General features: G+C 39.7%; 2 protein-coding genes across 3 annotated transcripts; one reads left to right on the top strand and one right to left on the bottom strand.

Moving 5' to 3' along the window:
* Positions 1 to 10,396: 10,396 nt before the first annotated feature.
* On the bottom strand, positions 10,397 to 13,282 carry LOC119782851. 2 transcript variants are annotated; one of them, XM_038284030.1, is made up of 3 exons: positions 13,249 to 13,282; positions 12,272 to 12,413; positions 10,397 to 12,087 (listed from the first exon to the last, which is right to left on the bottom strand). In XM_038284030.1, the coding sequence occupies exons 2-3, from the start codon at positions 12,388 to 12,390 to the stop codon at positions 10,791 to 10,793; spliced, it is 1,416 nt and encodes a 471-aa protein (XP_038139958.1). In that variant the 5' UTR covers positions 12,391 to 12,413; positions 13,249 to 13,282; the 3' UTR covers positions 10,397 to 10,790. The 2 variants fall into 2 exon arrangements, with proteins under 2 accessions (XP_038139958.1, XP_038139957.1); XM_038284029.1 differs by lacking the exon at positions 13,249 to 13,282 and adding an exon at positions 12,503 to 12,616.
* Positions 13,283 to 17,786: 4,504 nt separating this feature from the next.
* On the top strand, positions 17,787 to 21,106 carry rnf26 (ring finger protein 26). The gene has a single exon (XM_038284020.1). It carries the CDS (start codon positions 18,273 to 18,275, stop codon positions 19,608 to 19,610), a length of 1,338 nt encoding a protein of 445 aa, XP_038139948.1. The 5' UTR covers positions 17,787 to 18,272; the 3' UTR covers positions 19,611 to 21,106.
* The last annotated feature ends 5,515 nt before the right edge of the window (positions 21,107 to 26,621 follow it).

Below are 26,621 nucleotides of genomic sequence, written 5' to 3'. Positions count from 1 at the left end.
GCATGCTGGGACAGCTGTCAAGCTCAAGAACGGACAAGTCTGTTCTGATGCATACTTGGTAAAGAGGGAGTGGCGAGAACAACATCCGGGGACTTTGTCCGTTCTCAGTCTTGTGTTCTTGTGAATTAGAACAGTACTAGGGCTGAGGCTGATGAAGTTTCACGAGTACACAAGCACATTAGAATGCACAAGTATACATATTGAGAAACGGCCATGCTCTGTTAAGGACCAGTTGTAACAGAAACAAGAGCTTACAAAGGTTCCTACAGTAGGTCCACACTGAATGTTTAACAGCCGGCACTGGGGGAATGCACATCCTATGTGGGCTGTGTACGTCACCCAAAGGGTTTGATGCATATTTGCAATAAAGGGTGTCAAAGGTTTAAGGCTCAAAATAAAATTAAAAAAAGAAAAAACACAATTTTAAAGAAAACATTAAGTTTACCTCAATTTTATCAGCTGCTGGATATGGTTCTTTAGTTTTACTGTTTAAAATGGGATTTATTTTCAATACCAACCTGATCAAATGTCCACAGATTAAGGCATTGTTATTTTGAATTATGGAAAATGGAAAGTTGCTTTATGCCTGCATTCAAACTGTTTTGTAATGGTGAAAAGTTTACTTGCAACGTGTAAAAAAGATTGCTGAATCTAATGAACACTAATCCCTGTGTGGTTTTTATAGTATTAGAATGTGTAATTTTTGCTGTTTAATAAACTAAGATTGGTTAGAGGACTGTCTTTATAAACTTAGTATGTTTTGGGTTTTTTTCAACTTTGTTTTTAATAAACTTTTTCTTGCAAAGCAGAAGCCGCTGGAGCCAAGGCAAAGAAAGCAGAGATAGTGCTTAACAAATACAGACATTCAGGCCTAACATAATAAACAACATACACAAAAAAAGAAACAAATAAAGCTGATGAAGGTTCTCAGTCATCCAGGTCATAGTCATCCCGTAAAAATTCAAAAAATATCCACTGGACTTGGTTTTCAAGATTTGAAGACGTTTCGCCACCTCTCCAGGAAGCTTTCTCAATTCAAATGTCTGGATCCGCAGTGAGTTTGAGTCTTATATAGACAACGCCTTGTATCGCTTGGAAACATGCAATGGTAACCGATGAATGGGTCGTTAGTTCCATCGTTAGCCTGTAATATCTGAACCTGTCTATGATTCTAGGGGTCGGTCGTTAAAGGGGGGATTGCCATTAAGGGGGGGGATTGTCTCCTATAATACCTGAAACCTGTCTATGATTGTTAAGGGTTGGTCGTTAAGGAGGTATTGTTCACCGGCTGGGGCGGGTAGGTCCCTCGTTCCTCTGTGATGGGGTGGGGGGTTTGGTGATATCTGGAAGGGATCATGTCTATGATTGAATTGTATGTTTTTGGAAGCTGGAATCTGAGTCCACCACCTCTGTTTAAAGTTGGTTTTTCTCTCTTAACATAGATGGCTTCCTTCACGCCCCTCTCAAACCACCTATTTTCTTTATCCAGAATATGGACATTCTGTTCCACAAAAGAATGTCCTTTGTCCACAAGGTGTAGGTGTACTGCGGAGTCTTGTCCAGAGGCGGCCGCTCTTCTGTGTTGGGCCATGCGTCTGTGGAGAGGTTGTTTTGTTTCGCCAATATAAAGATCAGAGCATTCCTCGCTGCACTGAACAGCATATACCACTCCGCTCATATTCGGTCTGGGGGTTTTATCTTTAGGATGCACTAGCCTCTGTTTAAGGGTTTGGTTTGGCTTGAAATGTACTTGGATCTTGTGTTTGGAGAAAATCCTATACACTTCAATGTTTAGGCTTTGAAGTGTATAGGAAACCTACTCACACAGACCAGTATCTTCTTTTTGACTCACACCACCCACTGGAACACAAACTCTCAGTCATCAGAACCTTACAACACCGGGCAGAACATGTCCCTACTAAAACAGATGGGAAGCAAAAAGAACAGAAACACATCAAAGATGCTCTCCGAAACTGTGGATATCCAAACTGGGCTTTTATCAAATCAGCAAGGAAATCCAAAAGACACGCAACAGAAGACAGCGATGGGAAAATTAAACACAAAAACATCACAATCCCTTATGTTGCTGGAGTGTCTGAAAAGCTCAAGAGGATTTTCTCCAAACACAAGATCCCAGTACATTTCAAGCCAAACCAAACCCTTAAACAGAGGCTAGTGCATCCTAAAGATAAAACCCCCAGACCGAATATGAGCGGAGTGGTATATGCTGTTCAGTGCAGCGAGGAATGCTCTGATCTTTATATTGGCGAAACAAAACAACCTCTCCACAGACGCATGGCCCAACACAGAAGAGCGGCCGCCTCTGGACAAGACTCCGCAGTACACCTACACCTTGTGGACAAAGGACATTCTTTTGTGGAACAGAATGTCCATATTCTGGATAAAGAAAATAGGTGGTTTGAGAGGGGCGTGAAGGAAGCCATCTATGTTAAGAGAGAAAAAACAACTTTAAACAGAGCTGGTGGACTCAGATTCCAGCTTCCAAAAACATACAATTCAATCATAGACATGATCCCTTCCAGATATCACCAAACCCCCCACCCCATCACAGAGGAACGAGGGACCTACCCGCCCCAGCCGGTGAACAATACCTCCTTAACGACCAACCCTTAACAATCATAGACAGGTTTCAGGTATTATAGGAGACAATCCCCCCCCCCCCCCCCCCCCCCCCCTTAATGGCAATCCCCCCTTTAACGACCGACCCCTAGAATCATAGACAGGTTCAGATATTACAGGCTAACGATGGAACTAACGACCCATTCATCGGTTACCATTGCATGTTTCCAAGTGATACAAGGCGTTGTCTATATAAGACTCAAACTCACTGCGGATCCAGACATTTGAATTGAGAAAGCTTCCTGGAGAGGTGGCGAAACGTCTTCAAATCTTGAAAACCAAGTCCAGTGGATATTTTTTTAATTTTTACGGGAAACAAATAAAATAAAACACGTACACAAAAGAGGAAAAACAAAATAACAAGTAATCAGGGAGACCAACATATATATAAATAATATCCACTCAATATGATAGCTTGTCACACTATAACTCTGGGTATTTTTCCGGACCAGGTGGAGGCCAGGTCCATAAGCCTTGACCTCCACCTGCGAGATGTGGCGACATGGAGGTAGGCAAGAAATGGGTCTGAGGTCCGATAACATACAAAGGGTTTGTCCTTTAATGCCACAGAAAAAGCCTCAAATGGAATGATACCAGTCACAGTTTGTTTCCACTGGTTAAGAGGGGGGTGTTGTCAGTTATCACAATGCCAAGATACATTTCCGGGCGCAGTGCAGCAGAATGTGTAAAAGGTCTCTGTGGCGAAAACCAACTGGCAGGTCATCCTCCAGTCCTAATGTGCAAGTCCTTGCACTCAGATGTAGATGACACTTGAAAATTAGACTTAACTGCTGAGCAATTATACTCCAAAACTGTTGGATATGAGAGCTGTTCCATAAAGAATGAGTTAATGAACCTGCAACAGATTGACATTAATTACAGAGCTCCGAAAGGTTTGGATTCAATCTGTGTCTGTCTACAGGAGGGATAAAAAGCCTATGCAAAATTTTAAATTGCCTCTCCCATGCAGAGTAAGACACCAGGACCCTAGAGGGCTGTCCGCCCAGACTTAGAATGTTAAAAAGAATAGTTTCCAACCAGCCATAAACATTAACAGATACCCTAGTAGTGTAAGTATTAGCCTTAGCCCTGGATGTCTTTCTGTGTCAAAAAACCTCAAAGAAATAATTTGAATAAAACAGAAAAAAAAAACTTGAGATCCACATTTGCCTCAACCATTTTTGGATGTTTTTTTTTTTATTACAACTCCTGATTTACGTCTTCACCACACCCTGTCATGTGTGTGTGCTCCATTCTTCAGAATATAATGATAAACCGCCTTGTTTATCTCACAGTGCTAAGCTCATTGGCTAAGGAAACACTAAAGGAAGGACAGGAAGGAAAGGAAGGAGAATAAGTCATTCTTTCCAAGCAGCTCAGGCCCAAGAGTGTCTTGTTTTGGGGGGTACTCTACCCGCCTTGGATGAGAGACAGCTATTGTGTGAGTCTTTCCAGTGGACATGGGGGCTTTGAGAGGGCACCGGTTGATTGAGGGAACTTGGGGGAGGAGTGGGAGAGAAATTTGAATTTCTGCTAAACTCCGTCACAACCAGGGGACTGGGACAAAGAGACACTTTGATAACTGCAGTAGCAGAGAATTTCACATTGCTTCTCCATGGTGATTACATATTGTAGAGGCATTAATCTCTATAAAACAACCCTCTGACATGTTTCTCTGTGCATCAGTCTCGGTATAGATTGGTATGGAGCAGAACACAAAATGAGAATACGTCCAAAATGTTTATAACTTTAGTTTGAATTCAAGAAAACATAAATGTAGTCTGAGCAACATTTTTAAGCCACAAATCAATTCTCATTGCAAATGTTTTTCTGTAAGATTTTTGTTCCCTTTGATATCTTAAACATTTCAAAGAACCTGAAAAGCATTGTTAAAAAAATGTAAGTAAACAGTTCAAATGAAAGTCTCACCAGCCAAACCTCTGGCTTCATTTAGATACCTCTGACAAAAATGTTCTAACATACTGAATTTATACACTATAGGTGTTTTACCTTTTTTTTTTTTTTTTTTTTATCAAATAACATTAAAAAAATATGGATGTTGTTTATTATTTCTCTAAACTCTCTGAGATATCTAAAATCTATTTGATGTTTTCAGATATAAATCAATATTAAAAAAAATACATTATCATTGCTTCTATGAAAAAATTTTGCCATTTGTCTCCATTTCATCCGTATCATTTAGAAAATAATTGATTTGTGAAACTTTTAGGCTTATCAGGATATTAGAGGTTTGTGACCAACAAAGAGACGGTTCAAACAATTATTTTCCTACAATAATTCTCGGTGCTGTGCATTTGCAGAGCTATGTGTCATGGAGCAGGAAGCTGCTACTGCTGCCTGCAAGCTGTCGAACATCCTGCAGATGCACAAACAAAAGCCCTGAGAAGACAGGAACGTCACACCGTGGAACCCCAGCAGTCTGAGTCATCCTCTTGGTATCTCTCTGAGTCACACAAGGAAACCATCTCTGAGTCTTGATCTTGTCCCCATCCTCTTCACATCACTGCGTTTCAATGAGCAGCAAAGATGGAGAAATAAATGGAATTCAGAGTCCCCCTCTGGGTCTTAACCATTCTGCACTCCAGTAATTATAACTGTGTGGAGTTACAGTTTTTATTTTCCCAAAGAAGTCCAAACGCCCCTTGTCCTCTTTCTAAAACACACAAACATGTATTATAGATGTAAGTTTATGTAAGACTAGTGCACTGGTCAGCAGCCAAAGACATCATCACATCCAAAAATAAACCCTAACATGTGGGAACAGAAGAGCAGCCTAATGTCACAACAAGAACCACAGATCGTCAAGATTCGAGAGAAAGCAGTAGCTTCATAAAACAGCCTAATTGAACAGTATATGAGTTTACTTTGGTTAAACAAGCATTAGCTGGTTCACAGTCTAAATACTGTAGATATGCAGTATTGTCAAAACTATTGACAGCACTAGAACTTTTCCCAAAGTTTATGTAAAATTCACAAAGGTCAATATATCTTATCACAAAAAGGTGCTCTGATCAGGTGACACACAATAAAAAAAACTACTTAGTAATAAACTAACAATCAGGAGAACACTTCTCCATGGGTGAAACATGGAGGTGGCAGCATTGTAATGTGGTCCTGCTTTTTTCAGCAGGGACCAAGAAGTTGGTGAAAGTTGATAAAGAAATTAATATTTTAAATGCAAGGCAACCCTGAGAGACAATCTTTCAGTTGGAGAAAACAAATATAGACCTTGGGGAAGCATCATCTTCCAACACAATAATCTAATTATCAGACAGAGGTAAAAGGGGTTTAGATCATAGCATATTTAGGGCCGGATTTATCAGGATCCAATTTTGCGTGCAGTAATTTGCGCTCGCAAACTGGAATTTTGCGCGAGGGGCTGAACCATGGTTTGCGGGTGATTTAACAAGAGTGATTGCGTAACTGGTGGCAGGTGCAAAACTGTTGGAGACGCCCTATTTAAATGATGGTTTTGCGCGTTTTGTGGTCTGCGGCAAAGTAGTTTGTACAAACTAGTGCATTAAGAAATTTAAATCTTACAGTGACACCCCCACCCCCTCCAAAAAAAAAAAAAAATATGTATATATATATATATATATATATATATATATATATATATATATATATATATATATATATATACATATAAAAAACTTTGGAAACCTTTATTCCCTAAGGTGGTATGTGGCTGAATTTCTACTTCACTGCAGTAATAAAAAAAAAAAAAAAATGCACATACCAAATGGCTCACAAGAAGTGACTGTGGATGAGATTACTGCACGTACGCATCCCCGCAGCATTGGCATGTTGCTCCACAGGCGCAGGGGGAGGTCAGGGTTCTCCGGTAGGGCGTCAGGGCGACATGGCATTTAGAACGTCGGACAGCACTTCTGAAAAACGAGATTGGGAGATCCCAGCTCTCGCTCCAACCGTACGCTGGAATGATCCAGATGCAAAAAAGTGCAATGTTGCAAGGAGTTTTGTGATATCTGGTATTGCGTGGGTCCTCCTTGTGGCTGGCTCCAAATCCATTCGGAGTTACCCCAACAGCTCCAAAATGGCAATGCTGGATAAACAATATGTTTTGATGATCGTTTCCTCGTTCATTCCAAAAATATTCACACGGACTGAAAAAATGCGTTCTCTGCGTCTCCTTGCTTCATTTCGATGTCTCCTTCTTGCGACAATAACCGCTGCCGTTAGCAAAATTGCTTTCAGGTTTGATATATCACTTTGCGAGTGCTAAATTAATATATTTACATGTTCTCCTCCCACAAGATGCACTTTTGCGTGTAAATGCCCCATATTGCATATTCATAGCAGAAAAAGTACTAAATGGATAAGAGGTGCTATTTAGCACGTTTTAAAGACCAAATCCTTTTAGCACGCTGTTGATAGATCCGTTTGTACATTTTTTTGCGTGCGCAGTGAAATAGCTCACATTTTTATACACGCAAACCTTTGATAGATCCGGCCCTTAGTGTTATAGTGGCTCGAAGACCTGAAACCCCATATAGAATTCAGAATTTGATTGGACTAGTTAACTATGTCTATCACCTGCTTATCTCTGCCCAGTTCTTATTACCGCTCTATTTAACCTGCCTGCAGACCAGCAATCAGCGCCAGATTGTTTAAGCCTGTGGTTATAGTTCTCTGGCATACCTGTGTTTCTAATTGTCTGATCTTGAACCTCTGAGCCTGCCCGTCCCCATTCTGATCTGTTTGCCTGACCTGTCCTCGGACTCCTGCCCATTATTTGCCTGGCTGTTAACTGAACGTGGAACTGTTCCCGACTCTGTTCTGGATTTCTCTCCAGCACCTCTTTGGACCTCTGATCTCCTGACTCTGAAAACCTACCATGGCTCTGACATCATGGCTCTGAAATCATCTTTGGTTTCACCCTCTGAATTATCCTGCCTTCCTTCATCTGCTGGGTTCTGGTCTCCTGCCTTTCCTCCAGCTTGCAGGGCTTCAGCAGCTGAGACTCACTGGGCGCCGCCCGTCATGTCTCATTGGCAGCCGACCGGCTGGAACCTACCTCTTCCCCTGGGCTCGAACTGAACTATAAGACCAGGTTAGTGACTCACACATTCATTATGATCCTCCGCCAGATAGACACGATCACTAACCTGCTGTCTCCTCCTGCAGAGGTTCCTACCTTAGATGCCGACACAGTTCACTGCAGTTCTGTCTTTAAAATACATTTTGATAAAACTAACTGCCTATACCTTGAATACTGGGTCCTATTCTTTTGAGCCTAACAGCTACAGCTGTTTAAAAACAACAATATATATAATAACGTCTTTAGTTATGCCAAGTTGAGAAGGACATACATTTAAAAACCTGCAGCAAGGGCAGCAAATTTAAAGGGGGTTTCTTCATAGCAGATCACAACGGATGGTCCATTTTCGAACAAAAACATGTTCGATTTTATTTTGTCATTACAAAACATATCATTTTCAATCCACTTTACAATGATGCCTATAAAGGTGTTGATCTATGACTTTATATCAAAGGTAATAGTGGCATGAAAAACTCCAAGGACTAAAAATTACAGTTACAAGTCATTTTGTCCACACAGCCAGCTAGACTGTCCATTATCAATGTAACTGATGTTCAGTCATCTGTAGGAAGCTGAGGAACAGACAAAGAAGAGGATGTCCTCCTCACTGAAGTGGAAGTGTCTCAGTGGGTAAAACATCTAAATGTAGTAAATTACTCATCCTTTGCTCTTTGTATTTGGCTCACAAGTTAGACAGTTTGTCCAACAGTCTCCTTTTCATCCTGACATTAAATGTGTTGCAAGTTTTTTTTTTCACATCTTTAAAAAAAATTTTACAGCACATAATGACAAGCTTTCAATCATAAAAGTGTGGAATAAAAACTTAAACAGGTATTTATGGGGAAAAAATCATGTGAAAAAAATCATTAACATGTTTTTTTACATATTAAAAAGTGTTATTTGTTGATTTTTGTACTCTCATCACATTTGTACAGAGTAAATCATATATGGTACTGTATTCAGTAAATGTAAAAAAAAAATGCTGATGGTTTAAGACAAAAGATGCTTTAAGTCTTTTTAGAGAGGAAGGATTTAGTTGAACAGAAAACAAATGGAGGAAGCCGACTGCTGGCCTGCCTACAGTCCACAAGGATGGATACCATAAAAAGATCAGGACTTAAAACTTCAGGTCACTGACATAGAAATGTATCACCTTTTTATAGCTTTGACTACCCTTCTTATGCATTCCTGTTGGCATCGTTGGGAATAAAAACAATTGCTCTTTGTTATATATGCAGAGGTCCTAAACGGGATTTCCCATGATCGTATCAGTTTCCTGCTGTAAGGAGGAAAAACTCAGTGCTGAGGTTTAAACAATGAAAGAAGTGGCCTACAGTTGATATTGTTCTAAGCTTTAAAGTTTTTTTCTGCTGCATTGTCACAAGAGCTGCTAATGCAATGCGACAATACATGGATGTACTACTTAGCTATAATATCAGTGGGAAATTAACCTCATAAAACTGTTCAAATGCACAAGTTTAATCCTTTTTGCAGATTCCTTTTTTTCATGTAGTATATTTTACCAAACCTATTTGTACAGAAAGCCATCTTAGTAACACTAATCACATCTCAGTAAGAAAATTTGTGTGTAAGTTCCAACTATTCTGTGGCAATAATGGATTTTTTTTTTTTTTTTCAATAGGTCTTGCTTCTTACCCCGTCATATAGTCGTCGTTATCGTGAACAGCTGTTTAAAAGGTGTTTTTTTTACTAAATTCAATGGTTTCTTTGACATATCAGCCATTCAGAGGCCTCTGTCCTCTATTCATGGACTACCTTGTTGCTCATAAGGTGTAATAGGTGTAATTTCAGGGGTTGTGCTAGAAATTAATTAAATGCATTACTTAATTAAAAAAAAATAAAGCAGGTTGGCAACGGATGGACAGATGGACAGACGGAGAGATGAGACCTCATCAGTGTGAGGGTTTTGTTCTTGAAAACCATGACTTACACAATCACACATGTTTATAGTTCAAAAAATATATATAAAAGATATCACAGAAACGCCTATTGGATCACAAATGATGGGAACAGCTTATATATTTCAACCTCTACAAAATGTATGGTTTTTTTTTTCATGTGTCAGAAAGTTCAATGGCAATTCTAGTTTGAAAAAAATGCAATTTGCTGAAAATCATTCCACGGTCCTGGCTATAAAGAGCTTTAGCTCTTTATATTTATATAGCATATCTAATGCATCCCATAGTTTTTCTTTAGTTGTTGGTATTGTTTACACATACGTATGCCTAATGTCTATTTTTTGCTAGGCTAGATTTTTTTAATGTAACTGTGGCTAACTCACAAACCATACGCGGACCTATATTATGTGTTGCACCTTTGTTGGTGTAGCTTATTCATCAAAATTGAAAACAGTTCATTAGGAAAAGATAGATACAAGCTTCAACAATTAAATTTTTTTGTTTTTTGCATATATATTTATATATGTATATATGTATGTATATATAGATATATGAATATATATATATATATATATATATATATATATATATATATATATGTAGGGGAGAGTGGGGTAAGATGAGCCATTTTTTACTTATGTTGTTCTGGACGTAAGGAAAAATGACACAGAAATAGAATGAAAACATATTATTTTATTTTAGGATGTCTCCTATCAAATGAAATTATCAGAATGCATCTCTGACAAAGCTGCCCAAAATAATGACTTCTCAAAAAAAAGTGTTCCTGTGGCTCAACTTGCCCCAGGTTAGGGGTAAGTTGAACCAAGTAAGTGGGTAAATTGAGCCATCTTGGGGTAAACTGACCCTCTAGGTTTTAAAATGTAAACATGAGCATATTGTGCTAACAAACAGTTTGAAAAGTTTTGAACTCCTGAGAACCACCAGTTAGTTTCAAAACCATTTAATCAAAATAACTAGTCAATATTCCAACTGTAAAGGTTGCAGAGGAACATGAACTGTTGTTCCCTCCTTGCAGTTCCTCCAACCTTTTGAGGTTGAGGTAGCTTCTTCAGCACATCACTCCGTGGGAAAGATGCCTCATCATTTTCCTTGAATGCAAAGGTGGGTTTCTTACTGCCAGTGATCCCTCAGATTCTTCTCAGAAATCTGGCACTCACTTCGTTGCCTGCAAGGCTGCCAACCAAGCCAATGTAATGGTGGCTTCTGCATTTGGATGCAAATTTTACGATGACGAAGTCACCAACTACCAGATCTGAGACATCTGGTTCACTTCTTTCATCACTGGAACTCTCGTGCTCAGAAGTGTCTTCAAATGGGATGGCAACATCACTCTCCTCAGAGCTGATTTCTACTGCGATTTTCTTCTGGGTTTGTTTCCTCTTCAGCATTCCTTTCTCTTTTATGGTTCTTTCTGTTTTGCCTTTCTGTTTATTTTGCCTTTCTTTATGGGCACTTTCGATTAACTGCTTTTCAGGTGTATCAGTCAGGATTCTTGTCTTCACACGCTTTCGGTTTGTTTGTTTCCGGGGGTTCTGACTTTTGGGTAAGGGTAGAATGTCATTAGGAGACATATATCCAGCATGGTTGGGGTGTGAAATTGGGTCACTTGGTGAAGCACATGCATGTGCAGGGCCTGGTGAAGGTAGCTCAGCCAAAAGGGAAGTTGAAACCACAGGTGCATCACCTGCAGCTGCAGGCTGCTGCTCCAGGTTCGGCCTGTCTGACACCATGGATGGCTCAAACTCTGCATCAGAGAAGATATCTCTGTTGTAAGGGAAAATCCCAGTGGATCTGAATCTAGAGGAGATATTTCGTGGTGTCATTGCTGACATGAAAGCATCGCTCACACAGCCAGGGATTTGGTATATGCTAGCTGTTTTTCCTGGGTTGGACCTCATCCAACCATCGAGAGATCTGCTGTAATAGGTCTTAAATGGACCATACACGCACTTATCCAGAGGCTGCAGGCGATGGGATGTGTGAGGTGGAATTGTGAGCATAACAATACCACCTGTTTTTGCTATCTCCAAAGCCTTCAGAGAAATGTGGGCTTCATGGTTATCCAAGATCAGCAGCAGTGGCAGGTCAGGGGAACACTTGGTCTGCTGAACCAGATGCTCAAGGAACTCAACGAAGGTGTCTTCATTGATCCAGCCTGATCTGGTGGAGGTACCAATTGACCCTGGTGGTGCTTCTGTAATGAAGTGGTCTTTGTATCTAACCCTTGGGAAGATAAACATGGGTGGGACTGCATTACCAGTCGCATTGACTGCACAGACCACAGTCACCAGTTCGCCTCTGTCTGCAGATGTGATGGCGCCCACTTGTTTCTTTCCTTTTTCTGTCACGACCTGCTTTGGTGTGTGAACTGTTGTTACTCCTGTTTCGTCAACATTATATATCATGTTTGGAGGGAATTTATGCCTGTAAAACAAAGAAAAGAGCAATGATGATAATCAGAATAGTTAAACCTTAAGTAATGCAAAGTGTTTGTAAAAATGGGCTATACCAGGCTATATGCATTGCCATCAGTTTGTTGTTAATTTACTTAACTGTTGTATGTAGCTTTCATAAATCATTATGTTTTCAAATACTTGAATTCTGTTACCTGTCCATCACCTTAGCCAGATTGTCGAAGAACTCTCCAACTGTTGTTCTATTAAAGGCCGTAGCCCTTCCCAAAGATGTTGCTTCGGGCATACGGCAGGAGAGATGGTGGCGTGCCATAAAATTCCTGAACCAATCGTTACCTAAAAAGGAAATGGTACTATATTGAACTACACAAGATAAATTGGTCTATGCCAACCTACTGAGTTATGTTGTTTCTTGCACTTCCTACCGGCTAAACCTTTCTCTCTTCAGTTGCTGGGGGTAGGAATGTTGTTTCTGATTGCCAATTCTAATGACAGTTCCCGGCATTTCTTTGGTGTAAGGCCATGGAACTGGTTTGTGAGCTGCTTCATATGGTCTGCTAGCTCCTTCTCCATCTCCTCTGAAAAGACTCTCCTTGCTTTTGCTGTTCCACTGTACCCTGCTGATTTTACTTACTTTACCTCCCTCTTCTTTATGTATCTCCTCAATGTTGACCTGTCAATATTTCTCTCTTTTGCCACTGATCTGATGGACTTTCCAGCCTTGACATCATTGGCTGCTCTTTCCAGCGCTTCAAGGGGTGTTGAGCCCCAGTTTGTTTTTCTCTTGTAGGTTCTTGGCATGATCCCTGTTCTACAATGGGAAACATTTGACAAATCAGTTGAGTATACTCAAAGAAATACTATTTTATACGTCTGAGAGTGCTTGCCTTGTGGTGGGGTAAGTTGAACCATTTGCTCAATTTACCCCATAGCCTTTGGCTCACTTTGCCCCATAGCCACCATTTTGGAAAAAATGGGCTAGCTTAGAAATTCAGGCTAATCTTTAGTGAAGTGATTCACATGATTTTATACGTAAGAAAATCCCCAACAAGTATAATATATAATTTTAGACCCAGATAAATTTGGTTTGATATAACAGTCATTTTACCTGATATGCTGTAAATTTACTTAAACAAGCAAAAAACAGTTTCTTGTGTAAAAAAGTACTTACCCCTTCTCCCATGTGCTTGTCTTTATCGCAGCAAGTTGGAAATGATTGGTGCTTCCTTAATTTATGGTCAGATGACAAAACATGTGAACGGTTACCTAGATACAAGGGGTGGGTCAACTTACCCACTGGCTCATCTTACCCCACTCTCCCCTACCTTGTTTCCAGGGACGCAAAGTAGGGGAGAGTGGGGTAAAGTGAGACGTTTTTTACATTTGCTCCCCTCCAAGTGAGCTAAAATGATATATCAGTTAAATTTACACATTTCCCATTATCAGAATGTATTCAGGATGAAGGGCAGTGAAAATATGATGTTTTTTAAAAAAGTGGTCTTGTGGCTCACTTTACCCCAGCTAAGGGGTAAAGTGAGACAGACCAGAGAAGTCAACGGGGTAAAGGGAACCAACCAGGGGTAAATGGATCCACTTACTTTGTCCACTCTGAAACTACCATAACAACATATGTTGTAACAGGTTAGAATCCTTACAGCTGGCCTGACAACCTCACATCCCAGAACAAATGCCAGACTAGTAAAATAACCATTGGAATTGGTCTATTAAGCACATTTTTTCCTACAACACTATCCCTTTTTTTATATGTATATATAAGTCTTAATATCAAAACACAGTCTCGGGGTCAGAACACAGGACCTTTAGAGCCAGCTAGAACAGCCTGGGACTCAACAGGACTAAATCCACAATCAGAGCATCACTCATTCTCTACAAATACAGTAGGCCTCTACAACTACTCCACATTCCAGCCCTGAAGATTGCAGGTAAAGATGAAGAGTTGTTCTCTACGTGTGGTCCCTCCACGCCTCTTAGGTTGAGGCAGCTTCTTCACCACATCTGCTTTGGGAACATGCGCCACATCTTTTTCTTTAATAGCAAATGTGGGTCTCTCCCACACTTTTGTGTTTCCCTGAATTTTTCTAAGGAATTGGATAAGAATTTCATCATCTTCAACTTTCTCAACCATGCCAATATACCGGAGGTTCCTGTGTTTGGTTGTAAAGTTAATCATGACAAAGTCACCCACAGAAAGATCTTTGTTTCCTGGATCACTTCTTTCATCCTCAGAACTCTCTTCTTAATTATCAAATGGGACAGGGACATCACTCTCCTCAGAGCTGCAAACTACGATTTTCCTTTTGGTTGCTTTCTTTTTCGGTTTTCCCTTTTCTTTGCTATTTTGCTTTTCCCCCGCCAGTTTCTTTTGTCTTTCTTTATAAGCCTCTTCAATTGCCTGCTTCTCAGGAGTATCAGTTATGATGGCTGTCTTCACATGCTTTCATTTGGTTTGTGTTCTGGATGGACTTTTAGGAAGTGATAGTATTTCACGAGGAGACACATATCCAGTTCGGCTGGGAACACGTGGCACATCTGAATCAGCTGGCGAGGCACATCCATGTGGACCATGCACAGTGGATGGATAAGCATCAGCGGGTGAATTATCTGCAGCTGGTGGTTTGTCTGCAGGTGGTGGACCATCAAGATCATCTGCAGCTGGTGGTTTGTCTGCAGGTGGTGGACCATCAAGATCATCTGCAGCTGGTGGTTTGTCTGCAGGTGGTGGACCATCAAGATCATCTGCAGGGGGTGGACCATCCAGATCATCTGCATTGGCAAGCTGCAGCTCAGGGTTTGGCCGGTCTGACACCATGGATGGTGCAAACGCTTCATCAGGGAAAATGTCTTGGTTATATGGGAAAATCCCAGTGGACCTAAATCCAAAAGTGGTGTTGCGTGGTGTCACTGCTGACATGAAAGCCTCATTCAAAAGTCCTGCAGTCTGGTAGATGGAGTTAGACCCCATCCACCCATCAAGAGCACAGCTGTATTGGGTCTTGAACGGGCCATACACGGTCACGTCGAGAGGCTGCATGCGATGGGATGTGTGGGAGGGTGAGCAGAATAATTCCGTTGCTCTTGGACATTTCTATTGCCTTGAGTGCGATGTGAGCTTTTAGATTATCCAGGATTAGCAGCCTGGGACGATCAGGGGTGCAGTTAGTGTGCAATTGTCAGGGACAGGGATATTGTTTCTTTCTGCATATTCAAAGGCCAGTTGACGGGACTTAACTGGAGGAAGGCCATGGAACTGTTCAGCTAGTTGTTTCAAGTGTTCGGCAAGTTCCTCCTCCATCTCATCTGTAATAATTCTCTTTGCCTCAGCTACTGCACCCCAGGCTACCGATTTTACTTCCCCTTTCTCTTTTTTCTTTATGAATCTTAAAAGGCTTGACTTGTCAATATTTCTTTCCCTTGCAGCTGCTCTTAGAGACTTCTTTCCTTCCTTGACCTCAGCGGCTGCACTCTCCATCTCCTCGAGGGGTGTTTTGCCCCAGGTTGTCTTCCTAGTGTATTTCCTTGGCATGATGGCTTTTCTATAATGTTTTTGACATTTAAAATAAAAATATAACATTACATATTAATTAATATGTAATTAATAGTAATATTACATTACATATGCAATATAATATTACATTAAAATATGTTTACAACTAAACTTAACCCGTGCCTCATGGTGAGGGTAAAGTAAGACACTGTATCACTTTACCCCACAGCATTTGTCTCAATTTACCCCACCTCCACCATTTTTGAAAAAATGACCTTTCTTAGCAATTCAGGCTAACCTTCAGCTAGCATCATCACATGGTTTTATATGTTGGTAGTTCATCAACAGGTATGATATCAATTTTTGTACTTGAATCAATTTGCTTTGGCACAACAGTTGATTAAGTTGACAGCAAGAAAATTTACTTTTACATGCAAAAAAAACATTTTGTTAGAAAAAATTTTGCTTACCTCAGCAAAATGAGCTTCTCTCCTTTAGGGAAAAGGGGAAATGGGAGGAGCTTGGAAACAAAAAGGGTCACATGGGCACAAATGTACGGTGGCTGCCTGAGAAGTGCAAAACACATTTACAATTCAAAAACACATTAACAAATAAAAAACAAAATAACATTTGAAGAAACAAAATTATATTTTATGAAACAAATTTTTTTGAAAAAAAAGTTTAAATTTTTAAAAACAAATTTACATTTTAGCAAACAAATTTACATTTTAGGAAACAAATTCACATTTTAAATAAGTTAGATTTTAGGTGAGAGAAAGTTTCATTTTAGAGGGAAAAAAATACATTATAGGGAAACAAATTTACATCTAAAAAAAAATTGACCGTTCGGAAACACTTGTACAAGTGCAAAGCCAAAAACAAATTAACAAAAGACGGCTACACGGATAGGGAATGTCCCAGTGGCCGGATGTGACGTCACGATTACCCTGACTTGTAGTACAAACAGCTCAATCTGTAGTCCTCCTGCTTCACGTGAAAAGTCAGCGGCGATTTTAGATGGAAAGAATTGCACTGAAGCTGTTTTTCTTAAGTTTACGCTAAGCGAACAATGTTTTGCCCTTATTGTGGAGCAAATTTCAGCCAATTTACACCATTTTGTTCTTCGTGCGGATGGTCTCTGGAACTTTTACGGGACACGAACCAGGTGGCAGGACCAAGTAGCAGTACCAAGCTCAATTCGTGGCAGTGGCTGCGTTGCAGCAGTTCCGGTGGCTCACCGGCAAATGGCACGGTGTATTACTGGCCGGAGCCATTGAATTATTTTGTCATGTAGTTTTTTTATTACTTTTCTTTGGTATTTAATTATTTTTTGGGTATTTTTCTTGCCGTTTTTCGGCAAATGCCTTATTTATAGTACTTCTAACTAGTTTTATATAGATATATATATATAGGCTATATATTGTGATGTTATCACTTAATAACCTGTATTAAAGCTACAGTGTGTAACTTTTAGCGACATCTAGCGGTCAGACTGCAGACTGCAGCAACATGAACATCTCCCCCCCACCGCTTCTCCCCCCCAACAGTACGGCAAGCGTTACGGGACAAAATGTCTTCCACGAGGTCCGCATCACCTACCTTCTCAAGTGATGAGGTTTGTTTACATAGATAATTTTACAGATAGTATTTCATTAGTCTGTGTAGGGTATAGATTTCATGTAGACTTAAGATAATAAATATACCCGTAATTTTTTCTACATCGTTGTGACGTTTTGGAGATCTCGCAATCGCTAGTTTGTTGGCTCTGCGCTGCCGTAGCGCAAAGATGTCTGCCTCCATGGCTGCGAGACCCGCTCCTATGTAATTATAAATAACGAATTCTAAGGCAACGCAAATATTAAGGTTAAGAGGCTGAGCTCGTAGATGATGATAAATAACATAGTTATGTATAATATATTACATTTCTGACTGTATATCCCTGTAATTATTACACACTGTAGCTTTAATGTGTTTTTGAATTGTAAATATGTTTTGCACTCAGCCACCATACAAATGTGTTCTGTTGCCTAGATACAGGGGTTGTCTCACATTACCCAGTGTCTCACTTTACCTCGCTCTACCCTACTAAAATTTTATTACATTATAATACTTCCGTTCCAGGGATGTTTCGAAGCTGAGAGAATTGGTTCTTTTAAAGATCTGGTTCAAATGAACCAGATCCCGAGAAACAGTCGAAATTCCCATCCAGTCAGCTGACGTGTGACCAAAACAAAAATGGCTGCGTGGATGATAAACTCCTCACATCTTTTTGCGTTGTTATTATTCATTTTTTATCATTTAATCTGGTTTCGTACGACACATTTCCACGCAGTGAATTCTCCGTGACTTTTCCGTTTCACTCTGGGAGCCTTTCTGGATCTTCTCTGAACCATGGAGCAAAAACGAAACCAGGAAAATGAGCGGAAGTTTGATCGGACCGTTTGAAACCAAACATCCGCTCCTGTAAGCGCGTGTGTTTGTGATGCTATCCTGTCCTTTCAGTAGCAGAAGCCATGAAAGCAGGGATTTAGTGTTAAATGATAAGAAGTTATATACTAACGGTTTATTTGATAACGCAGAAGCAACGGGCCGCCGAAGATGTGACGGTTATTTAACTGAGTAACCACTATGTGCTTTGCTGCGACCTCTGAGCAGGGAGAAATAGCAGGCTAATCTCAGCAGGAAGCACCATGGGTTTGGTGAACTTTGTGATATCCACAGTTGGGAAATGCCTGGATGTGGCAGCTTTACTGTTGGACCTGAACTTTCTGATCGTCCACACCGTGGTGAGGACCCTCCTAACGGTCATCGCCTTTATCACCAACCTGCCCACCCTGATCCTCAACCTGCTTCTGCATGTGGGGGACCTCACCCTGTTCTCTGCCATGTACATGGCAGAGACAACATCAAACCTGGCCCATTGGACGCTCAGCATGCTGGGCAGCCTGGCTCTGGCTCTGGAGGGGCTCCTGGAGAGTCTGAAGATGGTGGGCTACCTGTCCATGCACGTCCTGCTGCGTGGGAAGGATCACCTGTGCAGGGGTCTGGTGTCTGTGTTGGAGGGTTGTGGCATCGCTGTCAGCTTGGTGGTTTACTTCACTAACACGGTGGTGAACTTTGCACTGATTGCCACCCAGAATGTCTACCTGGCGGCTGTGGGTGTGTGGCAGACGGTGTCCAGTCCACTGCAGAAGGTGCTGGAGTTCGCCCTCACCTTCTTCACCTTCCTGTACAGCAGCCTGGTTGGAACGTCTGCCTTCCTGTGGTCTCCCTGTAAGCTGCTTCTGGATTTTATCGCCTCCCTTGTCCAGATGTTCATCTCCATCTTCATCCTGAACATCTATGGCCTCCTGCTTACCGTTACCATCGCCCTGTTGACCACCGCCTACCTGAACCCCAGACTGAGCCGACAAGCAGCTGTGCACATTTTGGTTTACGTGAACTCCTTCCCTGCTCTGAGAAGACTGTATCGGGCTCTTTGGCGGTTCACCTCAGCCCTGTGGAGGACCCCGGATGTTCTTCAGCGTAATTTGCAGCTCCTGCACCAGAGGCTTCAGCAGCTCTACCTGCTGGAGAGAAGATTTTGGCTTCAGCTGTCTCATCATCGCAGCCTGCTGGGCCTGGTGCTGAGGACAGCGCTCCAACGGGATAACGCCAACCGAGTGAGAGGTGACGGCGACGCCGGAGAAGAGCGACGGGACCCACCAGATGGTAGAGACGGACTCCAACAGGAGCCCCGGGATCCACCTTCATGTAGTGCAGACAGACCACTAAAGATGTCGCCGTCTTTAGGGAAAGACGGTAAACCTCTGCCTGCTGAGAGTCTGCTCACTCTGTTAAAAGAGCAGGAGGAGAGGAAAAAGTGCGTTATCTGTCAGGACTGCATCAAGACGGTGGTGCTGCTGCCGTGCAGACACCTTTGCCTGTGTAGGGACTGCACCAACATCCTTCTGAGGCAGCCGATCTACCAGCAGAACTGCCCCCTGTGCCGCCACATGATCCTGAACACCATGGACGTCTATCTCTAAGAGACGCCACTGATTCCACGCAGCGATGAGCCAGCCCCAAAGCCTTAAAGTGTTTAACACCATACAGAGGAATTCAATGTCACATTTGGGGATGTTTTCCATTTCTTTTCCTTAAAGCCCCAAAATAACATTTCCAAGTTTTTTTTGTTTTTGTCTTCTAACCCTGAAGAAATGTATTTTTATTTTAAAAGGTGCTCTGGAGTTCAAAAGAAAATTTCATGTTTTTTGAAAGTTTTTTTTAGGCAGAGCTTTGTTGGAGACTAACAGAGAAAAATGTCAAATTCCTCCCATAAAATATTTAATACGCTTGTTTCAGATGATCCTTTAAATGAAGTACCAAATTTTCTTTTGCTAATCTTAGCTAAGATTTAAATCCTATTATCATAATTATTTTAAAAATTATAACAGTTGTGTTTTACCATTAAGGAGATCTTTTTTTTTGTCCCTTTCTCTCTGTAATCTGTGATATTTCCATTTCCATCTGAGGATCAGTCATGCATTTTACTTCCAGCAAAGTCCTCTTAATATGATATTTAAGATCTGATCTCCAAAACATGCACAGAATCAAAGGTTTGGACAAAGACTCCGGTTATGGTTCAGAAAAGTGCTGTTACATCTGATCGAAAGACGCTTTCTCACTATTAGATGCATTATTATCATCCTCTCCTGCATCGCTGAGTCTTAGAACGCCGTGCAAAGCTGTGTCATATTAGCGCAACACTACTTTTCTGCACAAGTCCGAAACTATTGCCTTTTAACATTTTTCTGTGGGTTGCATTGTTCAACCTTCTGTTTACCATCAGCCCCGAGCTTTATTTCCTGTTGTTCTGTCTATTATTGGGGCTTTGCCCAGTCTTCCATCTGAGGTGTTTTATTACGGTCACCAACAAAATAATCTATAAATGGTTTTTCCTTTCTCCTAAAACTGTGATGAAAAAAGATTTGTGATGTTCAGGGGAGGAAAATAGGACCATAAACTAATAAGGTTTCCCTTTTTTAGCTTGCTTTAGCTGCTCAGTTGTTGCTCTCTGAAATGTTGAACATATCAGAGATGTTCCTATTGATCTGTTGAAGGTTTACAGATGTCTTTGACTCCAGATGTTGAAGTGTTATTAATTGTGGGTGTGGTGGGATCAGGGCTGAAACGTGGCCAATTTTCATTTTTTACACAGTAGTTGCTGCTCAGTGTGACAGCCTGATTTAAGCCTTCTCTTTATAAGTATAAGCTCTGAATGTCTCTTGTTAATGAGCCTGTTGTCATCCTAAGCTGCTCCTCTCAGGTATTTCCTAAACACTGATGGCATTCCTTGTTGAAGTGGACTGAAAACAGCTCACATGACTGTTATCTGTTGCTCTGACCAGAACGATTTCACTATGAACAGTGGGATTTACATGACTGGGATATCTGAATGCAATGTGAGTTGTTTTGTTGTTGTTTTTTTTTAAACAAGATGGCTGCTGTGTAACTGGAAGGTTCATAATAAAACAAGAAACTAAACAAACTGTCGTCTTTTTTTTAATCAGCCTGTTAGACATATTTAGAGCCACACACTCAGACACAAGCATAAGATTTCAAATTCTGCAAATCAACTGCTCCTTTTTATCTGTAGATAAATTCTGCACTGCAAAAAATCTAAATCTAGATAAGTAATTTTTTCTTAAAATAAGTGCATTTGTTCTTGAATTGAGGAGGTAAAAGAGACATTTTGCCAATGGAACAAGACAATTTACACTTAAAATAAGAAAACACAATTGCATTGTCTTATTTCAAGTGCATATTATCTAATTATCTTATTTTAAGAGTAAAATTACTCATTCCATTGGCAAACTGTCTCATTTACCTACTCAAATTAAGGGTGAATACACTTAATTTAAGATTTTTTTTACTTATTTCTAGATTGTTTTTGCAGTGTGCTGCTGTTCTTAAAATGGAAAGTGAAGAAAAAGCTTCCCAATCCAGAGGATGCCTCCACTGCCGAGTATATATCTCTTAAGTGTTTTATTTATTTATTTTTTTATGTTGCATTTGCAGTTACTAGAGAGCTCAAGCTCAGACAGATTTTCTATTTCATCAGAAATCCTGAGTATCCTTTGATTTGAATCTTACCTTTTCTGTTTGGTTTCTAAGCCTCAATTGAGTCTTGCATCTATTTTTTTCCTCTTATAGGTTTTTTTCACCATTTCTCAGTATTTAGCATCAACTCTGATAAGTCTCCCTGTCCCTTCTAATTAAATAATTTATATAGCATCATTCTGCCACCACTTTGGTTAAGCGCAAGGAGGGCTTTATTTGTTTTTCTGCGCACCAGGAATTTCACTTTTCTCCACTGTATGGCTGTGGCAATCTTCAAAAAAGGTTTCACTGAAATTAATTTAGGTATATCAGAGTAAAGGAGCTAAATCCTCATGTAGACCTTAGTTTGCTGATTTTCTTTTTTATTATTTTTATGGTTAAAAGGTTTTAAACCATTTATGCTTCTCCATTTATTGATGAAAGCATCAATATTTTGGGTTATAAGTGTCTAGATAGTGTGGAGACCCTTTACTAAGCTCTTGTTCTGCTACAGGAGATGTACCGTTAATAGCCTCCCAAAGGATGTGTCCTGATCTGATGCCCAAACTTCCTCATGATCATTTTACCCATACAGCTCCCTGCAGGACCTTAGAGGCTAATGTGAAACTACTGTAAAATAAGCTTTTAGTTGAGCAAAACACCACAACAGCCTTTCGATGTACTTGGTGGCTGATTTCAAGTCATTAAAACTAACTGTGCGGGAACTTACCAGTTAATTCGTAATGTGTTCACAGCTGCTGAAAACTCTCATCAGAGCTGATTGTGTGAAAAACGATGCAGAAACTTAGTGGTCCATTTGATTTCAATAATAGGGAAGTTGTTTTTCACACGATGCAATGCCTCACAAAAAATGTATCTCTTTGTTTTTAATTTTAAAGAGCCCTAACAGAAAAAAAATATCAGTTTCATCCCATTTGGTCATCTTAAATTGTAAGATAAGAAAAGGGACTTTTTATAAAAAATCATGAAGGGTCAGCATTTTATTCCAGATCAAAGTGTAATTACTAACTGGGAAAAAAAACATAATAGAGCATTAATCTTTGCTTTGATCTACGACTTCTTATTGATTGAAGAATAAAAACACATTTTGAACGTGTCTGAAAACCAGACAGCTTTTATGCTGTGAGATTTTGAAGCGTTTAGAAGCTCGGATGGATTTATATATCTACACAGAGGCGACGGACAGATGAGATCACAGAACCCTTTCACTTGTGAACACATCTGATACCGAGGACAGAAAAACACTTGAGTCCAGAGACGGCTCAGCTTTCATGTCTCCCATCTGCAGAGATAAGGGGATTGCTCTGTGGAAGAATGTGAATAAGGAGCTGCAGGAAGGCAGCGGGGCGCGAGAACAGGGGGGGGGCTGATGATGGTCATATATATTACAATACATCAAAGCCTTGTGGTTTTAATCATTCTGGTTCCCGTTAAACACAACGCTAACATCATGAACCACGTTTGCAGCAATGCAATTATCATCTTAGAAGATAAAACTGATTGGATGTAAATCCTGTTGGTGTTGTTAAAGCACACAGCTGATTGATTATCAGCTCTTTCAGTAATCATTGATTCAGCAAACCCTCAGTGATGAAAAGCAGCCGTGGCTTTATTCCAGCGTCAGCAAGTTTAACAGAAGAGAGGAAGTTTAGTGTCAGGAGAACAGCAGGAAGCAGCTACAACTAAAGAGAGCTTTATACTTCAGGGATTTAACCTCTGCCCTCTGACTCCTGTTTTGGGATGGGAAATATGTGGGAAATCTCAGTCGCACTCATCATGATCATTTTTTTTAATTATTTATTTATAAAGAATTGTTTACCACTGACATAGTTCCTGCATCCTGAATAAACATGGTCTAAACCAGTTTAGACTGAGTTTATGCCTGGTTTGATTGAATCCATTAGGGCCAATCCTTTCAGAGATGCTTGATGTGATGGGAAATGTTGTGGGTTATGATACTGCAGAGCGTAGGTCTTCAACAGGGGGTCCGCGACCCCTAGGGGGTCCACGGAGGTTCTGCAAGGGGGTTGCAAAAGTTTTGGTTGATTAGACTTTTTTTTTTATATCCCCCCCTGCAATTTTTTCCACTAATCAAAATACTCATTGACATGAATTCAACACACTGAAATAAAGAGATAAATGGAGGCAGAAGATGTCTTTCAGTCATCAATGCACACATTCAGCGACACACAGGAGCTCTTTCAAGCTGGACACCGTTTCATTAATAACACCTGTCCCATCAACCAAGAATCAGAATTAGAAATAATTTAATGATCCCTGGGAGAAATTGCTTTTGTTATATTACTCAATCTGTAATAGAGTGACTATAGGATCAGTTTGATATAACACAATTTCCTACAATATATAATTAAGGGGTCCCTGCTCCATCTGTACATCAGTTTGGGGGTCCTTGGCCTGGAAATGCTGTAGAACTGCTGAAATTCTCCAGCTTTATGTTTTATCAACAGCTAGCTGGTTGAAACCAGGACAATGACCCCAAACAGAAATCAAAAAGCTATTTCAGAAAAGGAGAACGGAAGATAGCTTTTTGATTTTATCTAAAATGTTTGAGTCATGCTTTACAGTCCATGCAAAGAAACCAATTTGACAGCATCAAAATAGTGTCTGTTTCTATTTTTGGGGGATGGATGAGCATCAGTTACAAATGTATAACAACTATTTTCTATTATGAAAATCCCTGTTTAGCTGTAATTTAAACATTTTCTATTCTGCAAATCCAAATTACAATAATTCTGTCATGTTTCTGTACCGATCTCATAGACGCATGATTGGGACGTCATCTTCACTTGTTGGAATCGCTATTTTTGACAACCTGCCTCTGCAGAAATGCTGCAGGCCAGCTTACATTTCTCATCAGTTTCCCACAAGAGTATCACCTGAAAGCTCATTAAATCTATAAAGGCTTGATGCTTTTGAATGGATCCTACCTACACAACCTCTTTGTTGAAAGGTTCTGTTTATAAAATAAAATCTAATCCCATACAAATTCTTTTTTTTTGGTTTTCCAATATTAACAGATTATACTATAGAACATGAACAGAGGAAGTGACAAATCACTGTAGCATTTAAAGAGAATTTCATTCATATATCTGACATCGAATAAAATCCCTGTTTACCAGTAATAAAAAAAGGTCCATATAAAATAATGATAGTTGGCAGATTAAAAATGCATTTAAAATACATACATGTTCACCATTGTCTCCAGAAAGCAGAACAATATCTGTTGCTGCTCTTTTAGGCACAATAAATGCCACAATAATTTCAATTTTTTTATATTTTTTTGTAAGTTAACAATTTGATGTTATATTTACAATATTTTTTAGCATAATACGGGTTGAATCACATGTTAAAAGCCAAACAAAGAGCCCTCAGCAGTTTCATATCTCATTGATCTAAAACCTGACTGCAGCTTCAGGGCAGGAATTTACTTTTTGATTCCCGACCAAAACAGTTCAATTCCTTCATTTTGGATCATTTAGGATCATTTGGGAAAATCATGTTCCCCTGAACATGTCTGCAGTCCAGATCAGGTCACATGTGATCTGGAATGATCTCATTAGGTTATGTTTATGTGATCAATCCAGCAAAAAGTGACATTAAACTCTCATTATTTAGTTAATGAATAATTGTTGCTGGTTAACGAAACAGTTTAATCACACCAATATTTCAATATAAAAAATACTGAAATGTCATTTAAGTGATTGTTTCTTACCAATGTATTTATGTACTTATGTGCTTCCAGTTAAAGTATTTCCAAAGCGATTGATTTATACATTTTTAGATGTTATTGATGGATAACTTATCCTAAATCCAGTGGCTGAAGTAGTTTATTCATATTTCTGCTGCATTTAAAACCCCATTAAACATATATATATATATATATACTTTATATTCTCAATGTTATATGGGCTTTCATGCATTTAAAGCAAGTAGACAGAGTTGGAGAGGTCACCTTCCTAACCTGTCTGCTCAGTGGAAAAGCTGAAAACTCTCATTTACAGTCATTAATATGTACATCATTGCAGCTATTTGACATTTAACCTTCTGCTTATCAACAGTTTGTTTAACAATGCATAGAGTCACTCCTTTTTTTTCTAAAAGTGTCTAAATAAAAGGCTTGCTGCAAAAAAGAAACTATTCATGTCTGTTTTAGTCAAACTTTTTTGACCGTACTAAAAATGACCACATAAATTGAAATTCACCAATCAGAGTTTTAATCTAGCTGGAGTTTGTTTTGAACTCCTGCTTTAATATTAATCATAAAGTCACAAATATCTGCTTTGCTTATGTCTAGACATGCTTGATGATGATTGCCCCTTTTTTCCATGAGGTGATTTAGTTGCCCAGCAGTGGTACAACACTGCCACCTGCTGAACAAAGCAGTGCAACAAACTGGGAATAAGTCAACAGAGTGGGAAGGAAAAATAAACTATTCCCCCAAACAGTCAGATTAAATGTTTCCCCAACAGGCTTGTTTATCAGACTAAATGCATCTTTTAAAATCAACTTTGAAACAGTTGTTTAACACACCCTAAATTAAGACCAGATTTCTATCTTTAAAGTGTTTCTGTTTTCTTTTTGAAAGGAGGGGTCTGGTATCAGATTCTAATCTTACACAATATTTGACAAACAAACAAATTAAACATGTTTGTTTTTCATCCTTATCAAGTTAAAGAACCGAGTTAATAAAATAAATGAAGTTGGGTATAAAATTCAAATGTTTGAATGGTCTATACTGTATTGTACTGTAATGTAAGATTTTTTCATCTCTCAAACTTTTATATATTCTTTATTTAGATCAGTTTAATGTTCAACCAGGGTGCAATGAGTTTTTTTTTATGTGTTGTTTTAAAAAAATGTATAGTGTAATGATGTGATAGTTTAAAAAAAAAAAAAAACATCTTTTGACAAGTTAA

Source organism: Cyprinodon tularosa, unplaced genomic scaffold (assembly GCF_016077235.1).
Source record: "Cyprinodon tularosa strain WSP-4 unplaced genomic scaffold, ASM1607723v1 ctg198, whole genome shotgun sequence".
NCBI classification, from domain to species: domain Eukaryota; kingdom Metazoa; phylum Chordata; class Actinopteri; order Cyprinodontiformes; family Cyprinodontidae; genus Cyprinodon; species Cyprinodon tularosa.
Note: the sequence above shows the minus strand (reverse complement) of the source record. Positions and strands in the feature narration are given on the sequence as shown.